General features: G+C 34.9%; 1 protein-coding gene across 2 annotated transcripts in view; it reads right to left on the reverse strand.

Annotated features, from left to right (window-relative positions):
- ANO3 (anoctamin 3) overlaps positions 1-21226 on the reverse strand; it is a 466581-nt gene that overhangs the window by 136041 nt on the left and 309314 nt on the right. For both annotated transcript variants that reach the window (XM_008003915.3, XM_008003923.3), the window contains 3 exons: positions 14426-14526; positions 5432-5476; positions 191-322 (listed from right to left, as the gene is read on the reverse strand). In XM_008003915.3, the coding sequence (XP_008002106.3) occupies positions 191-322; positions 5432-5476; positions 14426-14526 (278 nt within the window). The remainder of the gene's footprint in view (positions 1-190; positions 323-5431; positions 5477-14425; positions 14527-21226) is intronic.

Raw genomic sequence — 21226 nt, forward strand, 5'->3', positions numbered from 1 at the left:
AAATTGATGACGAATTAATAACATTCACTTAGTGTTGTTTATAAGTTAAGTGTGTATTTTAATACAATGATAAGTTGTCGGACATAGTTGGTAAACAATGGAAATGGCCCCAGGTGTTTTTGTTCTATAAACAAGCCCCATATCATAAAAGGTATAAAGGCAGGCAGTATGAAAAAAGAGGGGAACTCACTGGTGAATCCGCGCACGGCTGAAGGGGCCAGTATAGCAGTCTGACTCCTCTAAGTCTGGAAAAGCTGACTTGTCAAGAACCATTGGGTTTTGGGCCATCCAGTTTTTAATTCTTCTAAAGTAAGTTTGCATCCTGGAATGAAGTCAAAATTTAGAACTAGATTAAGTTGTACTCCAAAGCTGTGACTACCTTTCACTACAATTCTCTTAAGTACAAAAAAACTTCTCCAAAAAGAGATACACAAACCTACATACACCACACATACATGTGCATTGCTTCTGCTCCCACACAAAAGAATAGCAAAGCAAACCAAATCTCAAATCTTGCAGTTGTTTAAACTCTTCCATGACAACTATGTTATCCTCATGAAAAAATAAAATAATTGTGGAAAAGATTTCAGAAACAGGATACATAAAGATGGTGGTAGGAAAGAGGTTTTCTGTTTTTGTTTTTTTCTTTGAGACAGAGTCTTGCTCTGTCACCAAGCTGGAGTCCAGTGGTGCAATCTTGGCTCACTGCAACCTCCACCTCCAGGGTTCAAGAGATTCTCCTGCCTCAGCCTCCCGAGTAGCTGGGTCTGCAGGTGCACGCCACCAAGTACAGCAAATTTTTGTACTTTTTTTTGTTTGTTTTTGGTAGAGATGAGGCTTCACCATGTTGGCCAGGATGGTCTTGATCTCCAGACCTCGAGATCCACCAGCGTTGGCCTCCCAAAGTGCTGGGATTACAGGCATGAGCCGCTGCGCCCAGCCAGAAAGAGTGATTTTTGTTTGTTTGTTTGTTTTAAAAAAGCAGCAAAACATACTTATTATAATGGTGTGTGTATACATGTATGTAGATAGATAGATAGATAGATAGATAGATAGACATTACTCTCTGCTTTTTTAAAGCAAATAGCATTGCAGCTCTAGAAAAGTGGAAACTGAAAATAAATAAATGACTGTGACACATTCAGTGGCACCGGAAGTCGTGTGGTAGACAGAAAAATTGTAAAGTCAAGCAAAAGTGAGTTATTATTTATTGGACTGTACTAGCCACGTAAACTTGTACAAGTTATTCAACTTCTTACCTCTGTTTCCTCAATCATAAAATAAAAGTAATGATGACCTTACTGGAGAGTTGCAAACTGGTGTTTTATTCTAGACTTGGTAATTAACAATAAGGAACACTGAGGCAAAGAGCCGTTACAGGACTTTTAAGATTCTCATGGGCATAGGAATAACTTGATTATCTTGTTAAAATGCAGATACCAATTCTATAGGCCTAGGATGGGGACTGAGATTCCACATTTCTACATAGCTGCTAAAGGACACTCATGTTGCTAACCACTGACTACACTTTGAGTAATGGGTTTAGCATAGACACCTGGCATATATCATTTGGATACTGGGAAATCTGACATCAGGATACTTTGGCTCCAGCTTTAGATTACATTCACAACCTAGTTCTATTATGGTATATACACTGATTGAAATCAGATTTATTTTACAAAGAAAACAGAAACAGAAGAAAGCTACTGACTCCAGAGATTGACTCTGAAAGTCTAAATTCAGATTTACTATAATAATAGCTGTGTTTAATAACACATTTGCAATATTTACACACTATGAGTTTCTATCTGGGGAAACTTTTGGCTTCTTCTGCAATAGTAAGTCCAAGTAGCAGGACTTATTTTTTTCCTAGAGGAGTGTTAAATATAACACACCTCAATATTTCTTTGGCCAACTATGCTTGAACTTCAGAAAAAAAATAAATTAGTATAGCAATGGGCAGGCAGCAAATATTGTATCTCAGGAATTATTTCACTCAAATCTATTATGGTAAAATTACCATGTGTAATCTGAAGTAATAATCAAATCCTAAGGTAAAGTTTAGTATGTGAAAGTCTATATTTTTCCTTTGCCAAGTAAGGTTATCATTTACTTATCAAATCATTTTTGGTTTTGGAGAAACCAAAACATTTTTTTTTCTAGCGTAAAATAACAAATACATAGTATTTGAGGTGCTTCTTCTCATTGCAAAGACAGCCTTTGAAATGATAAAATATCACCTCATTGGAGAGGCTGATGTATAGACATGTAGAAAATATTGAATAGATTGCACAGAAATTACTCAAGCTTTTTAAACTTAGCATAGTTGAAAAAAAGCAGTGGGGTAGGAGTTGGAACATGAGTGTTCTAGTGCTGAATTTGCTGGTCACTGAAATTGGGCTAAACATTTCTAATCTTTGAGCTTCAGGTTCCTTGTTTCTAAAGGGAGGGAGTAATTCCATCTGTTTTCCTTCATTAGGAGGCTAGGAGGATCAAATAAAAGGAGGCATTCTAATTACACTTAGAAAATGCTGACAGGCTACAGCAGCCAAAGCTCTAGTAATACTGACATTATAAACAAAGTAGGTATAAATGTGAATTTTAAATAGCTTTAAAAGAAATGGAATAAAAGGGTTTTCCGGCCATCATTTGTGATGTTAACAGAAAACAAACAATATTATCACTTTAGGTTTTCACATACACTTCCTGTGAAGGAAAGGGTAAATGGAGTCTAACAGTGAAATACGGCTGGCCTAAATCTGAATACCAGGATGCAAGGATCTAGCTTATTAATTCCTTTGAGCCTCATTCAGTTTTGCTTCTCTTAATGCTTCTCTTAATTGAAAAGAAATATCTTGAGAATTAAATGACTATTGTCTGACACCACAGTGCACAGAACATAGTAAGCTCTCAATAAATGTTTATAATAATAATGTATGATTTATAGTACTAAAAGTACCATCACCATGCCACCAATGTAATCTAAAACATTATCTACACTATACTAAATCTTTATTGTGCTGGACATCTTGCAAACTCAAGATATCATGGCATAATGTAAAAATAGAGCTTTAGGTTTTTTTGCTACAATCCGGGAAAAGCTAAGAGAATTCTATGAAAACTGAAAATAAGTCTGGATTAAAGGGTCAAAGGGACTTGACTGAAGCACAAACTCTGCCAAACCAGCTGTGAAAGCAGGGCATGCGGTGTGGGTGGGGATGGTAAGGGAGTCTTTTTTTGTTTTTGAACCTGCAAAACTGGTTACTCTCTGTTCTGCTTCCCTTGCAGAGTCATTTTTAAGATGCTTTAATAGTTGAATGTGAAAATGCATTGTGAATAAAAAATAAATTGCAGTGATAATAAAACCAACAATTTCCTCTCAACCTGCTGGAGAAGTGATGATCTTCAAAAGCTGGGTAATTGCCTGTACATTATTTATCCCCAAATATGTACCGGTCAAAACTAAGCATGTGAGAAAAATACCTTTCCCACTTCAAGAAAAGAAAAGCACAAGTGAAACTAAATGGCCACGTTTGATTTCAATTTTCCACTTTTCAAACTGTCTACAGATTGAGTTTACAAATTTTGTAATTTTTTTCAGTTTCATGTTATATAATTTTATAGACTCCTTTTCTATTTATTCCCTACCCCTCCCACGTAAATCCACAAAGACACAGAATAAAGAGAATTACTTATTATAAGTAAAATGAAAAGGGGCGGGCTGTAGCAAGGTTCAAGATATTTTAATAATCACTTGGAATCATTTGATAACTGAATTTTTGTTTTATGAACTTACACAGAAAATAAGAAACATAAAAGATAAAACAAGTAATGAGATATAATAGTGTTCATTTTTCTAGTTTACTTTTAAATTTGACCAAAACAGAGAAAAGAACATTTTTTACATTATTAAAAATGTTTCTTTAGGATTTAGTATATGCATTTGTCATGATAGCTTTATATAAACAGATATTTGTTCCAATTTTAATGTACAGAATATGTACTTCCCCAAGTCTCCAAAGGAAAGATTCTTGTTTAACAGAAAACCCACTAATCATGTAGTAGCAAAGTCTCCCTAATTCTATAGTAGCAAACTGAAGCAAACCTAGAGATTTTATCAGCCATCCAACAATAAGCAGACATATGCAGAGCAAAGACAAGAAAAACCTGCAGTTGTAAACTTGCAAATTATAATATTCCAATGACTAATTTTATTAGCAAAAATGACTGGGAATTTGCTACACAGACCAGGACCAAATACCCACATGGGAAATGAGAGCTCATTCTAAATGAGAATATGTTAACCTGACAGAAAAATGTGACTTGGTTGAGGAGCATCATTAATTTAGAGAGGAAAAGCTATTTCAGTGCTAATTTCTCTAATATTCATCTTAATTTCAAGTTTTTTTCTCCATAATTTATTTTTCTTATCACTCAATACTGCCATGCCTAAAATTAATGCTTAAAGGAGACCAACATTTTCCTATTCTGATTTATAAAGTTTGAAATTACATTCAATTTTCTTTGGTAAAGAAACTAGATTTATTGAATCATTTCCTAAAATGGTCTGTTATTCACACTCTACAGTTATTCTAGCTTTTGTGTTATTCTGATTTGTAACATACATCCAGCAACATCATTTAATGGAGCATACTCTACCACATTCACATGCTTCTTTGTTAACTGATTCTTTGGCGAGGTGCAGAAAACTGCCAAGGGTAAGAAGCTTTTTATTTGAGCATTCATTAAATGGAAGCTGATTTCTTTCAGTTAAATAGTGACAAGACGATTCAGGTGGAAGAGTGTTCCTTCTGTTTCAGGGTCGTGGTTTGATTCACCCCTTTTCCATAGTTATTCTTACTACAATAGGTAAAGAGCTAATGTTTTGAGGTAAAGCTCTTCAAAAGTGCATTTTCAATACTTGGATAAGAGAGGTACCTTCTGGGGTTAGAATAAGAGTGGGTCTGCAATTCAGAAGATGCTATATGGCCTTGGCAAAGCACCTCATCTCTCTGAACACTAGTCTTTACCACTTCTTTCAAATGAGAGAACTGGACTGAATGATACAGAAGGTCTTTGTTGGGTTTATTGTTCTGTTACTGTGGGTCATCATTTAACCATCGATCCTGGTCTTGTAACTATTTTTAAAATTAAGATATTATAACATATGAACTTGCAATTAAAGGCCTCCTTCCATAACATTAGAACATGGGAAGATTCCAAGAATGGTAATGATAAATTGTAATAAAAAGATTATCGGATTTTAAATGTTATTCAATTTGGCATAAGTCATTTTGGAAATCTCTTCAACAAATCAATAGAATTTTTCTTCCTACAATTTACAACTGCTGATATGGGGAATCAAATATCTTCTTATGCTTTTTCCAAATGATAAAAGTGGTTATAAAGAAATGATTCATCACCCACCAACCTGCCCATTGATTTGCTCCTCCCGTCAGTGTAATAGCATTTTTTCCTGAAAAAATAATAGAAAACAGCTGAGGAAAGTTACAGGAAAATAAAGTGATATGAGTGAGTGACAACATTTAATCATACTGAGCATTTCTATACCCCAAGTTCCATATGCTTAAGAAACTCAAGATGTTTGAAATAACCCAGCATACTATGAGGAACATCAACTTTACACTGTTTTAATTTCAGAATCTAAGATACTAATAACAAAGACACTCTAATACATCAACAGACCACTTTTGCAAAAAATACAATTATTTCTAATTCTATTTATTGAAAGTCTGTCTTCTGCCACTCAATTTGTACTAACTGAATTATTTTCTTACATTTTATATAAGGCCATCCATCCATCCATCCCTCCTTCCATTTTTCCATCCATCCATCTACACATCCATTTAGTACATATGTAATAAATACTTCTGATTTGCTAAGGAGTGTAAGTTATAACCACTAAAACTTTAGAGAAAAGAGAGGTAGGGTCAGTTTGTGCCCTCAAGAAACTTCCTTGATAGTTGAGGTGGGAAGTCATCAGTTAAAATAAAATGTGAAAATGCAAGAAAACAGAGAGGCTATGGAAATACCCAAGAAAGGGAGCTCAATTAGTTATTAAAGGTGGAGGATGAAGGACACAGGGAAGTTGTCCCAGAGGATATGTCACCTGTATTAAATCTCGAAGCACGAATGGGAGTAGTCTTTTGGGTAAAGAGGTTACGCATGACATTCTAGACAAAGGTAGCAGTAGCATATAAAGTAGTTATTGGGACAAAACCAAGTATTATAAGATTTAGATAACTTCAGCCAAATTGGTAATATCTAGAGTATATACTAAAAGTTGAGGATTGTGATAAAAGAGTGGAGGATGGTAGACAAGGCACAGATGATAATGGGCCTTAACAGCTAATGATAAGGTTTTCGGATGAAAAGCAATGGGGAAGATACTGAGTGTTTTAAGCAGAGGTATAGCATTTCTTAGAGAAACTAAAAATTAAGATGACATAATTAATTCATCTCCTAATTTTCTCTACACACTCATGTTGGAGCTCAGGAATCTGAGATTCTGGCTCTTCTAATATACCTCTTTATCCCCATCACTAAAATTCATTTCATAGGATCAGTGAACTGCTCTATGGTGTGGTACCTAGAAAGCAGGGTTAATAGGACAACTGATATTTAGCCCTAAGTATGTTATTAGCTGCTTAGAAAACTTGAAAACTTTTGGAGATACCATATTTCATTGCAATCCCTTTCACTGCAAACTTCTGGAAATACCATATTTCACTGCAATCATATTGCCAGAAAATAATTTTAAAGTTGTCCCTGCCATATTCCAACACTAACTTCAAATATGGAACATTGAAGCTTGTTATATCTACCCTAAACTCACACTTTAAATACTTCTCCATTTTTTTCAAACATACACAAAAGCTTATGTGCGTACTTCACTCAATTCTTACTGGACTGTAAACTCATCTTTTCTTCAGAACCACCCCTACATAGATTGTCTTGCACTATTTTCCCTGATGTAACACAGCTCTTCACTTATGGCCAATGAATAAATGAATGAGCCTTTGTTTAATTCACAGTTGCATTTATCTCTTTCAGAGCCAGAGAGTATTTTTCATTTAATAAACACTTACTAAATACAGTATTTAAAAAAGAAAAACAAAACTACAAATGTGGAAATTGGTATAAAATAATTTCCAGCATCAAACAAATCCAGGGACATCATTAAAAGGAGATAAAGCTTACAATTGTAATTATCAGGAGTGGATATGATTAGGAACATTATAAAAGAATATGGAGAGGGTTGCTTGGCATTTGAACTCAACACTGCTCTCTATCTTTATTGATGGTAGTCTGAATATTTCTCTTAAACAATTAAAAAACTATTGAGAAAATGCTTTAGAAGAAATAAAGAAAATGGAGAAAGTCATACAAGATGAATATAAATACTTTTTAGACCACTTATATGGTAAGAACAAATAAAATGAAAAATAATAGACTTAATTCTCCCAGTTGAAAATGGAAGAGATTTCTCCTTCTCTCTTCTGAGAGCATTAACTTAAGAAAACTTGCCATTATAAGTACTTTCTCCTGTCTTTTGAAATGTATTCTTTAGAAAATGAGATGGGCCCTTTGTCAGGATTTAGGGGCCATCTTTTTAAAATGCAAACATGAGGCGGTGCGCGGTGGCTCAAGCCTGTAATCCCAGCACTTTTTGAGGCCAAGAGGGGCAGATCACGAGGTCAGGAGATCCAGACCATCCTGGCTAACACGGTGAAACCCCGTCTCTACTAAAAGAAAAAAATACAAAAAAACTAGCCGGGCGAGTTGGTGGGTGCCTGTAGTCCCAGCTGCTCGGGAGGCTGAGGCAGGAGAATGGCGTGAACCCGGGAGGCGGAGCTTTCAGTGAGCTGAGATCCGGCCACTGCACTCCAGCCTGGGCGACAGAGCGAGACTCCGTCTCAAAATAAATAAATAAATAAATAAATGAATAAATAAATGAATAAATAAATATAAATAAAATGCAAACATGAAGGGAGACAGCAGTCCCCTGTCCCAGTTTCTGTGACAGATAGGAGTTTAACTTTGGTGGATGCCTTGCACCAGGTAGCAGAACTAACTCCTGTCAAAAAGATACAAGAGGTTTTATTTCTCTTCGTACGAAGCTAATTAACAGCCCAATTACCAGGTGAATCTATGAATGAACTATGAGTGATGAACGGTGCTGTCAACTCCTCTTACTTAAGGGATTGTGTTTCCACTCAAATCTCATCTCGAAGTGTAATCCGCAGGTGTTGAGGTGGGGAGGTAATTGGATCATGGGAGAGGTTTCCCCCATGCTGTTCTCACGATAGTGAGTTCTCACGAGATCTGAGGGTTTTATAAGTGTTCGGAAGTTCCTCCTTCATTTCTTCTCTCTACTGCTACCTTGTGGTGCTTGCTTCCCCTTCCACCATGATTGTTAGGCTTCCCGAGGCCTTTCCAGTCATGCAGAATTGTGAGTAAATTAAACCGTTTCCATTTATAAAGTAATCAGTCTCATGGATGTTCTTTATGGCAGTATAAAAACGGACTAATAAAGGGCTAGTTATTGTTTATTTTGAGAACGTGCTTGCAATAGGTTGTATTTGTTTGGCTATATTAAAAAAATGAGATTTCCCTCTGCCTTTACAAATTTTAGTGAATTGACTATGATATGCATCACATTCTGGTTTAGTGTTTATTCCATAACGAAATGGTTTTCTTCCTTTTCTATCGTTGTGGAGAGGTTTTCTGGGTGGGGGCAAATTTTGTTTTTATAGTCTCAATATACCACATATCTTTGATCCAGGAAGCAAACAATAAACTGTAATTCTCCTTAATTCTTCTGTGTAAATGAATGTGCAGGGCCAGATCCTTTTCTACCTATAATCTTCCATCCTGTAATTTAGTAACTGCATACTGTTCATGTACAGAGCTTTATTTTTCCCTTAATTTTTCATTTGAAAAGTTCTGCTATTTTATACCTTGTGGCGAGGCTGCAGTCATCCATCTACCTATTACAACAACCACTTCAAATTATAAGTAAATGATTGTCTCAACCACTGTTTCCAGCCAGAGTTCAACACAGTCAATGGCTACATGTGGAGATGCCTGTGGGGCTAAGTGAGGAGGACAGTTAATGGGGTGAAATCCTGACTCCCATGCTCCTATCTATTTTATAGATTGGGCTCCCTTTAGATTTTATATTGCATATTATTTTTGCATAAAAAGTGATCTAAGTTTAACCCCAGTTATGATAAAAATGATTGCTCTTAATGTTTTAAAAGTATAGCCCCCAGATTTGCTTTGTTTAAAATATTTGCAGAAGAATGAGCTTGACAAAAAATGTGAGGTTGGCCCTATCTGGGTACTCCTTCTGAGACGCCACAGGATGACTGAATTATCTTAAAATGTGCTGAACTCTCTTAATGTGTGAGAGGTAAGCATGAATAGGAATCAGCTTTGGATCACAAGAAAAACGCTAAAAGGATCTGACATTTCTGGAATGCAGAAGACACAGGCTAAGTCCTTCCTGATATGACAAAAACTAGAAAATGTAGACTATTATAAACCTTTGAAATTGTTCTGGTTAGATTTGAAACATCAAGTCCAACATGTAGGTCATATTTACTTTGAAAGAAAAGTCAATAAACAAGTGGCTAGAAAAATGTAGGCAAATAAAAGTTTTACATATGTATCCAAGCAGAAAATTTAAATAAAATGCTCAAGATTCATGTTTATAACAGAAGGAGGAAGAAAAAAACTTGTAGAACGGTTATAGCTAACAAATCTAGCAACTTTTCTTTGTTGAATCTGACAGGTAGGTTTCAAAGATGAATAAATATGGAACTGCTCTGTATGGGCAAAATTTTGAATGCATAAATTTTTTAAAAATATTATCCTAAAAAGAGATGTATATGTTTCCTATTTAGGTTATTATTTTGTATAATTTAATTTTAAGTCAGTGTTTTCTCTTGAACATGCTAACAGTTGTCAATTGGAGACTAGATTGGCCATCACGAAAATACTTTGCCACTTAGTTTCTGCTTCAATAGCATTCCCTTATTATGAATTGGCTGCTATCTCAAATTTCCAGTGTACATTGTAAATAAATGACAAGTTAGTTCCTAAGGAGTTAGTTAATGTTACATCCATTATTGAAACTGATTTTGAAGGATGTTCCGAAAGAACTCTGTGTTCCAGCAGTTCTCAGACTGTTTTCTCAAGAACACCAGTATCATATGGAAATTAGGAAAAGGTTATACAATTTATAACTGTCTCTTGAAATTTATAAAATATATAAAAGCTATTAAAATATTTAAATCTCCAAGACAAGAGTTCCTTACCATGGGCATCACAAACATTTGGAATGCTTGCTAAAAATTTATATACCCAATCCTATTCCAAAGCTAATATGCCAGAATCTCTGGGAGCAGGTTCCAGAAACCTTCATTTTTATTATTTCCCAGGTCATTTTAATGTGCTCTAAAGACTGAGAGCCACTTCTCTAAAAATATTTTCAGTAAATACTCTTATTTATTAACTCAGAAATTCAGAAACAAATTTGGTCACAGTATATTCTTCCTTTAAGATCCTGTTGAACTAGTATTACTTGGACACACTTTGGAAAATGTTGCATATTTTAAAATATTTTTATTGGTAAATCATGAGAATTTCCATGGTATTTTCTAAGAGTTTCCACAATCACAATGCAATAATCATATTTTTTTGAAAAACATTATAAAGAAGAAACTTCAGGCAAAACACCAATTAACAGGGATAGTAACTGCATATGCTCCATGTTTTTTCCCCCCTTTTTAATTTTTTCCTTGGATATAGTAGAACACTTCTACATGCATTCCTACCAGGCAATTTAAAAATGAACATCATTTTTTTAAAAAAATGATCTGAGTCAAGAAAGCATCCTCTTCAAAATCTCCCTTGGGACAGAGGAACACTGGTGGCACATACCCTGAAGACCTAAGCTCTACTTCAGACAAAGGAAGGTCACTCAGAATCCAGCAAGAGAATGTTTTTAATGTACTTCTTAGGAAGAGAAACAAAGAAATTAATTGTGATAACGATTTTTTAAATCTAAGGTAAGGGAATAACAATTATTCCATCACTAAGAGTTCCTTGAAGTTTATTTGAAAAGGCAGAAATAAGGGAAAAGAAAAGAGGCCAAACATGCTGTGACTTCCATTCTTTTTTAAATTAGTAAAATCCAACTGAGATGGTGGAAAGAGCAATATGAGAAGTACTACACCATAGAATGTGTTCCCATTCTCTCTATAAGACTTTTCCTGGATAGAGTACTGCAGAATGAACATGTGTTAAAGAAAGAAAAGCCTTTTTTGAAATTATGAAAATCAAATACTAAGGGTAAGGCAAATATTTGTTACCAATTGCAATAGACAAAGCAGTTGTATTCCCCAAAACTTCACATGTTAAAATTCCAATACTTAATGGTTCTTGGAGGTGGGGCCTTTGGGAAGTACTTAGGTCATGAGGGTGGAATCCTCATGAATTGCAGGAGAGGCCAGAGAGCTAGCTATCCCTCCTTCTACCATGTGAGGATACACCCCAAAAGAGGGCCCTCACCAGAGCCCAACCATGCTGCCACTTTGATCTCAGACTCCCAGTGTCCAGAACTGTGACAAGTAAATGTTTGTTACTTAAGACATCCAGTCTGTGGTAATTTGTTCTACTATCCCGAGCCAATCAAGACACTGAGGTTGTATTTATATTTCACTATTCTATTAAATGAAATTATAATTACATCTTAATAATAGGTGGTTGTGCCAGAGCTAAGTTAAATAATGCCAACAATGGACAGAAAAAATGGAACCAGTGTTCTGGAATCATGGCAAACATCTGTTTCATATGAAGTCTAGAGGAGGCAGGTGGAAGGCATGCTGCCTCTTTGAACATACTTTATACCATGTTCACTCAACCTGAACTGAACTTTATACTGATGTGTACTGAAATGACATGCTTATGATAGTTGCTAAGGGTTTTCTCCTCTTTAATCTACAAGGAAACTAGTTTGTACATAAATTCAGTTATGATGCTTAGAAACAATGATGAAATTCTAGAATGGGGGCATGATGAAAGATCCTGAAATTAGGATTAATTTATTAGATTTTTTTTGGTAGCAATTTTATCCTGATACTAAAAATCAGGTCATTATCTTGTGTCATTCTTTTGCATCCTGTGTTTATATTAATGCAGTCAAATTAGAACTTGTGGAAAATAATATACTTTTGTAAGAATATAAAGAAAATAACTAAGAACCACAATTCCATTCATCAGAAGCAGTCCTTTTAATCTCTTATTATATTTCATTCCAATTGCATTGCTATAAATTTTACATGATTGAAATCACCTTGTATGAATAATTGCATATGCTGTGTATTTTATTTAAAATTTTATAGTTAATATTTCCCCAAAATCACTAAGAAACCTTTGTACCCATTCATTTTATAAACTAATTATATTTCATTGCAAAGTTGTATTCTAATTTGCTTATATCCACTAGTGATAACATATGAAATATTTTATTTTTCACAATTATAAATTATACTTCAGTGAATATTTTTATACGTGTTTCAACTATAATCATAAGATAGAAAGTGGAGGCTATGAAAAGTTGTAAGGCTCACAGAAAATGTTTTCAAATTGAATTTCAGAATATTTTTATGAAGTTTGACTCCCACTGTGAAAAAACAAAGGTGATTATTAACCATATCTATGCTAAATTTGAAGATTGCTACTTGTAAAATTATTTGAGAGTTTAAAATTTATTTCACTGTTTTTATGCTGCATGGTTTTGTATAACATGAATATGCACAGACCAGAGAATAAATTTGCACAAAGAGCAAGTATTCTGCCATTATCGGCATATTATTATTATACATTATCATTTGTAATAAGTCCGAGTCAAGTATTTTAAAAGACTTTTTAGAAGGTTATATAGCATGAAGATAGAAAAATTCCAGAACTCAAGAAATGTCGTTTAGCACAAATGCAAACTTACCTAGCTATACCCTCAAAATTAGTTCAATATAATGACCAGAATTGAAACTAGCCTCTACTAACTTCAAACTCTCTAACCATAACACAAATAATATCTCACAGGTGCTTATTTGCTTCTTTCAGAGGTACTTCATAAAAATACACAAACCTCAGGCTTTTTAAAGGAGTCTTACTCATTATTTTTATAAGGTGCTGAGGAATTGGAAATAATATTATTTCCTTTATTTATCTTTTTAAAAATTTTATTTTTTTTTTGCCAAGATCCTTGAGGAATTATTTGCATATATTCTAAATATCAACTCTACAGATAATTTTTAAAGCCTTAGCCAAGCATGAATATAAGCTAATTTAGGTGTTTAATTCTAATATTATCAAGAAGATTCCTCAGTAGTTTTCCACACTTAATTTCTGATTTATGGTCAATGACTATGGTTGCATCTTTGAAGCCCTAGGTGTTTTAAATGACTAAGAAGATGAGGCTCAATACCTCACATTTTATCTTGAATACTGTAGAGGTTTGTCATAATATTTGAGAATATTAGCACTTCTACCAGAGTTGGACTCTTCTATGCTACCAGGTTGGAGAAATTTCTCCATATTTTTGGATTGTACGTAATTTTCACTTATATTCATTATCTAGAGGCTCTTACTTGGCAATTTGCTTGTCCTTAACCTTTTAAAACCTTAGCAACTGAGGAAGCATATTAAGCTCCACATCAGTGTACATGTTCATGTCTTCAATGTGAGTAAATACTTTGCATAGTAAGAGCTTTGTTGAATTTTACTGTGAGAAATCATGGAGGAAAGTGACACATTCTGCATAAAACACAAGATACTCAATATAGGGAAACAGATGCCTATTTAATCTTTACTTGCCTAAAGGAAGGACTGGAAAATCTTGAAAGAAGCAGTCCTCCTATTGCCATTTATTTCTTGTTATTGAGGACAGAATTAAGAAACCATCCTGGCTGCATTGACCTGAGAAATGATTCTTGCTAATGACTATACGGAGAAGGACAATTTATATACAAAGAAAATGCTATGCACTTATACCTTCTGCCTTCCACAAAACTAAAAAAGAGTTCTGCCCACCCATATGAAAAAAGAAATGAGACTGATCTTGGGAATTGTTGTTAAGTTAAAATGGAAAATAACTGTTTTACTTTCCCACTAGGCAGGTCTACCTTGAAATGACATAGTGTCCAGGGAATCAGAAAGTTTACCAAATTAGACAAACAAATTAGGAAGAAAAAAAAATAACTGTCCAGAATAACTGAAATTTTGAAAGAAAAAGCATTTTCTCTGTAGAAGGGGTTGCATTTGTTGCTCTAAGGTGATGCGAAAGATAGACTCATTTTAATACATATTGAGATAAAGTAAAATTTGAAAGTACCTGAAGGGCATCCTTATATTCAGCCTCTCTGCATACTTGCACAGCGTGTCCCATGGAATGTGAATTTTAATAAACATGATATCGTGGCTTGCAATAGCTGGCTGCAAATGACAGTAAGATAGGCAACATTATTTAGAATCAGAGCTGATGATATCATGCCACAGTTTGATTTGGGAATAAAGAACATTGTCCCCTTGACTATGCATGATAACTGTCACTGATTTAAAATAAATGTATATGGATAAAAAAATCTTAATGAAGAAAAACCTTGATAAAAATATAATAATGACACTGTGTACAAGAAATAACCACGTATGTGCATTAGTGCATTTTCTTACATTGATGATTTTCAACATACAGAATCCCCAATCAGAACAATCAGTCATGAACCAATTAAAAATGTGGAGTTATTTTTGACGGGCTTTTTATCATGATCCCATTCTTGTTTGGAGGGGGAAGAAAATACTGCCAGTTACCACCAATCATTTATTAACTAATTCACTAATTTTTCTACTACATTTTATTGAGTAACTACTAGGTCCTCAAACCATGTGCTTGGTCCTGTGATAATACTGGAAAAAAACTGGGTAAAATCATGCAAGTCTGTTAGCTCATAGAGTTGTCATATTTGCTTGCTTTCTTTCATCTTTTCATCCACTTTTACTTGTATTAACAAATAAGAATTAAAGTGTCTTTGACTAGACAAAAGGTTTTTAAGCAGAGTCAAGTATGCATAAGGATTATGTAAAGAGCTTTTACAAAATGGGGTACTGTGGTTTAATTCTTGGAAATTCCAGGATTGTTTGCTAATCTGAGGATACCCTTTTGAATAAGAGAATCATCACGATTCTTAGATTTGGTTTAGTAGTCTAAAATAAGTAAATAAATAACTGACTCCCTAGGCATCATATATCACTCATGTTCACATTCGACCCTGTTTTGAAAGAAAGCCAACACAGTTATTCCCTGAAGATCCTACGGTATCTGAGGTTCATAGAGCATGGAACAAGTTTATGTCCATTCTAACATTGAATTACACAGAGCTTATCCTTCATGTGATTATAGGAGCAAAACATCTGAAATAAAAGAACTGTTTTTTGCTTCCCTTTAGATGCACCCACCAGGTTAGACACAGCTGAGCTCCATTTGATTAACACTGTTCATTGTATTTCCATTAGATGTAATTTATCAAGAAACATATGAATCTTAAAAGCTCAAGAATAGGGTAGAAATTACTCAATTTAATTTAAAATCATGTATGTTTTAAAATTAAACTATAAAGTTTTCATATGCATATATTACTATAGCCCCAAATTCTAAGCAGGGCTAGTTTCATGGATTTGCCAGACGATATTTTATTTTTGTATTACCAACATTTCTAAACAATATTTAGAGAACCAATGTCATTGGCCTAATATTCAAACCTAGAAGGCAACATGGCTACTCTTTCCATTGGGCAGGCACCTTCACAGACCAGGATTTGCCAGTTTGTTCCATAGAGTATTAGAAGCAACGAAGTGGGGGCTCTTTCCATGATCAACTAAATTTTGGGTTTCTCATTAGAGGACTTCTAAGACACTTTAATATGCATGCATTTGCTATAAAAATATCCAAGCAGGAGATAAACTATGCTGAATTTCCAAACTTCTGGATCAAGGATTGTTTTTTCCCCATAGCTTACTGAGGTACTAGTATTTTGCAAATCACCATGGGAAAATAGCTTAAGATGCTTTCATGTCAGTGCAAATTCCAAAGGACTTTTCCTATTTAAAATACATTTGTTTCAAATTAAAGACAAAGGATTATTAAAATGAAAACTGACAATGCCAGAAGTAAACATAATATGTCTCAAATATCTATAGGTCTTTGAATTCAGACCAACCAAAGTTACACATATTATCTATGCTTGGAAAAATGTATGTAATTTTTTTAAAGTGACTGTTGGTTCATTCAAATAACCATTTGTTTAAAAACATATCACCCAGCTGGAAATCTGTCACTGAAAGAAAAGAGAAGATTGTGATTTTTTTTTCCAGTATCTTTTAGTGAATCTTCCAAATTTGGTGGAAAAGTTTTTGTGCAGGAATGATAGGGATGAGAAAAACTTTTTAAAACATGAAGTATAAGCATACATCTATTTGAATGACTCCTTCATCCAGGGCAACTGACAGACGTGTCAAGTTTTATTATACATTTTCTTGCTTTATGCTTACAAAAGTTCTTAGGTAAGATGATGACAAAGATCCTTCATTTGAAATCATCGTGTTGGCTACCAGTGTTACACCTACTTGCCTCTCACCAAGCGTAGTTTGAATTTCCTCAATCTTTACTGCCTACTTGGAAGAGATCACATGGTATAAATGAAAAAGCATGGTATTTGGAATTACAGACTTAAGTACAAATTCTGTCTCTACCATTTACTATCTCTATGGCCTTAGAAAAATTATTTAACCACTCTTATCTTCAGTTTTCTCATCTGGAAAATGAAGAAAATTATCTCTGCCTCACAGAGTGTGAATGTTATAAAAGATTGGGCACCTCATAAAGTGTCCATGCCTAATAAATTCTGTAGAAATATTTTTTCTCAGTTGACAGCATGTCTCTCAAATAAGAAACTACCCAAAATGATGATTACTTTCAAAGCCTGAATCTTTCTGTCTACTCAATTCATCTTTGGTAGAGCCTCTTCCTTAGCTCTGTAAACCTTCTTTATAGACATTTCAGTTGCATAAGCATAAAGCCAGCATTAACCTATGATTTGGGAAGAACTCTGAAGGACAGTGACCTGAATCAAGGTTTAACTTGATGAGTTAAACATTTTACTCTGAACTGGGCATAAATTTTCTTAAAACAAAACAAAACAAAACTATTTCTGTAGACTTTATAGTTTATTTAGAAGATCTGTCTTTTTCATCTTGATGTATTAAATTGTTCTATGCCTATACTTTATTTTTTGTTCCTGGGGAGACATGAGTTCTTATTCAGAGGTAATTCAAGGAGAGAGAAACTGAGACCCTGAAGATTACAGAAAACCTATCTAGTCCTCATTTTTCCCAGAAGCTGGAAGAGTGACCTTCATGAAAATAAATGAATCTAGACTCAAACAAAAACGAATCTACATCCAGACTGAGATGTTTGACATGTAGGGCTATGTAAGACTGAGTAACCAAGACCTTGAGAACACACTGATCATTTGCATTCTTCCTAATGGTTCCATGCAGGGTTTGAAAGTAAAATTTCTATTGTGAAATAGATAGATCTTGGGACAAGAAATAATTTTTCAGGAGCTGGGCCTTATTCTGGTGTGAATGGAGGTCTCATTCACCTTCAGAACGTCGTGGCTCCTGAAGTCTGGGCATATTGGTTGCCATAGTACAGTAGTAGCATGGAAGAGTGACTAATATGTGATGAATGCTGGAAAAGATCTGGGAAGATTTAAGCTCAACTGCAGGAAAACTTGGGTCTCCTACTACTAGGTTGTTCCTGATTTTACTTTACCATACATATAGCCAGATTCTGATTCCTCTCTGCCTCCTTCACAGCTATCACTCTGGTTTATATCATCATCATCTTTGGTTGGGACTCCTGCAGTACTTTCAAGCAGCACCCTTTGCTCACACTCTTGTCCCCAGTGGTCTTGACCCTTCGCACAAGGGTCAGGATGACCTATTTAAATGTAAGTCAGGTCATGCCATTTCTTAGAACCTAATTTCATCCAGAGAGAAAGCCAAAGTTTCTTCAGTGACTTACAGAGCCTTTTGTAATCTTACCCTTGATATCCCATAACCTCCTCTGCTAATACCTTTTGTCTCACTCATTCCACTTCCATCATTTGATCACTTGCTAGTTCTTGTCTGCCCTTGCTTTATCTTTCTTATTGCCTCTCTCTCTTTTTTTTTTCTATAGCATTTTTACTTTCATTTGCTCTGTAGAAGTCAGGAGAGAAGATTCTTTGTTTTGCTTATGTATCCCTAGCACCTAGCTCTGTGTTGAACACACAGTAGGCATGCACTAAGCATTTATAAAACGGATAAATAAGTTAACCTATTTTGAGAACACATTTTATGTAATTTATATCTATGCTGGTGTGATGGAGACAAGAAAGCAAATAAGCCTGGACTATTCTGGAAGAGGGTGGTGCTGTGTCAGGATTCAAATTAGCATCATGAACAGCTTGCCTAGTACTGGTTATTAATTCATTACTCTCAACCTCTAGGATGTAAAATAATCTAATACACTTCAATAAGGGGATGCTTTAGAAGGATGTTTCTGCATTATAGTAACTACTATCAACGAGTAAAATGTCAAGCTAAGTGCACACACGTAACATTTCTCATTTTGTATGTCTTAAAATATATAGAGATCTTTATCAACCAACATGAATAACCATCTTTCATAACTTATTCAACTTAATTTTTCTTTATCTATACCTCTACTTAAAAAACAAAGCAGAAGAAAAGAAATGTAGTTTCATTTTCTTGCAGCTACTGGGCAGGGGGCTGGTGCGGGGCTGATGCTGTCAGGGAGAAAGATTACCTTTTCCCCAGGAATCAAAAGCTGCCAATCTGGCACTATTCTGTTCAGCTCTAATGAAGGCAAGCTCCTCAGAGAACAAAACACCCACTGCCTTCACACTTCACATTATTATTTAATTATTCCACCCCAAATTCCCAAGAGGCAGGAGATTCACTCTTGAGAGAAAACTTTAAAATTATGTCTTTACAAAGTCACTCTGCAAATTGTTAGCACAGAGTGGAAAGAACATAGGATATGATAGCTCATAGCTTTCAAGTCTAAGAGGAAGACACACTGCTGATAGGAACTGCATCTCTAATGCCACCCATGATCTCTGTGCATCCAGTCTTGCTTTTCAAATCTATGTTCTTTTCAGTAATCCAAACTTATCTTTTTTGAAAACAAATGTGATCATGATACTAACCTGCTTAAAATTATTCAATAACTTCCCATTTTTCTTAAGCTGATCAAAAGTCTTAAACTAACAAAAAAGAATGACTTAACTGCATTCATTCTTTCCAACCTCATTTAGTACCCTGTTTTTTTCTGGTATTGAAAAATATCCATGTCCTTCCTCTCACCACCATCATGATCTTTAATTGATCTATGCTGTGGTGAGATCTGGCCTCAATAGTTTAAAAAATCACCACTTGACTCTAATATACAGCCAGTATTGAAAACCACATCTAGCCTTTTTATTCATCTACATTAGCTACTATTCATTTTTCAAATCTCAATTCAAAGTTTATTTTTAAAATTTCCCTCCTTCCCTTTCTTCTAGTCTCCCCTCACCCTCCAGACCATACCACTGCCACTGTTGCAAGCCATTTAGCACCATTTACTTTCCTTTTACACCACTTATCACAGTTTCAAATGATAAAGGTTATCCTAGTAAAGAATTTTAGGCATTGTATTAGTAAGCGTAGATTGAAAGTCACCCTGGGTGAGATCATCTTTCTTGTGCAGTCTCTGAAGTACTCTTAGTTGTGCAAGCATTATTCAAGTGGAAAGAGTGTAACAAGTTTTTTTGTTTGTTTTCTTAATTTGCAGCACTTTCCCTTGCTTGAATAGGCAGAGTTTTTACAGAGGTTTGGGTAAAATTTCATAAGACTTCTACGGCCTTTTCAGAGGGAAGATATAAAAATCTCCCAACTCAGCTTCAAAACTAATAATATCTATTCTGGAAAACTGGGGTAGCTTAAACCTTTTCACTGTTGGGAAACTAAGTCAGAGGTACACAGTTGGGAGGACAGAGAAAGTCAAGACTGGTAACTTGTGTTCAACACAATGGCAGCAGTTTGCAGCAACGGCTGGTTCCAACAATATTCTATTGAGGTTGAATACACCTCCTGATCATGCTGTCCTGGCAATTTATTTAACAGTAGGAAACAAATCCTAAGAATGTGAATGTGGACTAAAAGAACTGTAATTGTGGGTGAGAACCCTCTCTGTTCAGGAATAACAGTAGACAAATGGACACTGTCCTGCTGAGAGTCAATCTAAACAAAGACACCATTTGGGAGTGATTTGAGAGTGAGAGCTCAAGAATAAATAGACTTCCTTTTAAAAGCAGAACAGGACCCTTTTTGGATGAGTAACATCCAGTATTATTCTTGGGAAAAGTCTGGAGGAACAAGGAAGAGGAAGATTCAGAACTGAGAATCTGAGCTTTCTGGCAAGAAAACTAGGTAGAAGCTGAGAGCAATACCTGTTACGAACATACAGATTTCATGTCTGACTCCTATACTGACTATAAATTTAGTCAAGGCAGTGAGTTTGTTACTTTGTTACTTATCATATTTCTCAGCAGCTTGCTCAGTGCTAGCCAAAATAATGTGCTGAATGAATAAATAGTTGGAGATACGTGAGAAAACAAATACCAGTATCATAGTAAGATGTATAAACTGCTCTGGGAGCAGATGAAGAGTGATTAATTCTATTTGTATGGAGGAGAAGTCACAAGGATATCAAAAGAATAAAAGTCTATCACACAACACTGAGTTCATGAGATTTTTTTTTTTTTCCAGTAAGTACTTCTTTATTTAATTAGCCACCAGTGATTGGGGGAGGAGGCGGAATGTTCTGGGTTAAAACTTCCTGGAAGAGGAATAATAATGCAACAACAAAAGGAGTCAACAGAAAACTGAAGTCAGAATTATACTTGCCAGGCTCTGTAACTCTAGTTGTGTGTGAGTAATTCTTTCCTTGTAAAGAGTCAAATCATGGTGTGTTTGTTATTTCATATATATTAAAGGATTTTAATAAACATAAATGGATTAGTTTTTC

This window comes from Chlorocebus sabaeus, chromosome 1 (genome assembly GCF_047675955.1).
Source record: "Chlorocebus sabaeus isolate Y175 chromosome 1, mChlSab1.0.hap1, whole genome shotgun sequence".
Taxonomy (NCBI): domain Eukaryota; kingdom Metazoa; phylum Chordata; class Mammalia; order Primates; family Cercopithecidae; genus Chlorocebus; species Chlorocebus sabaeus.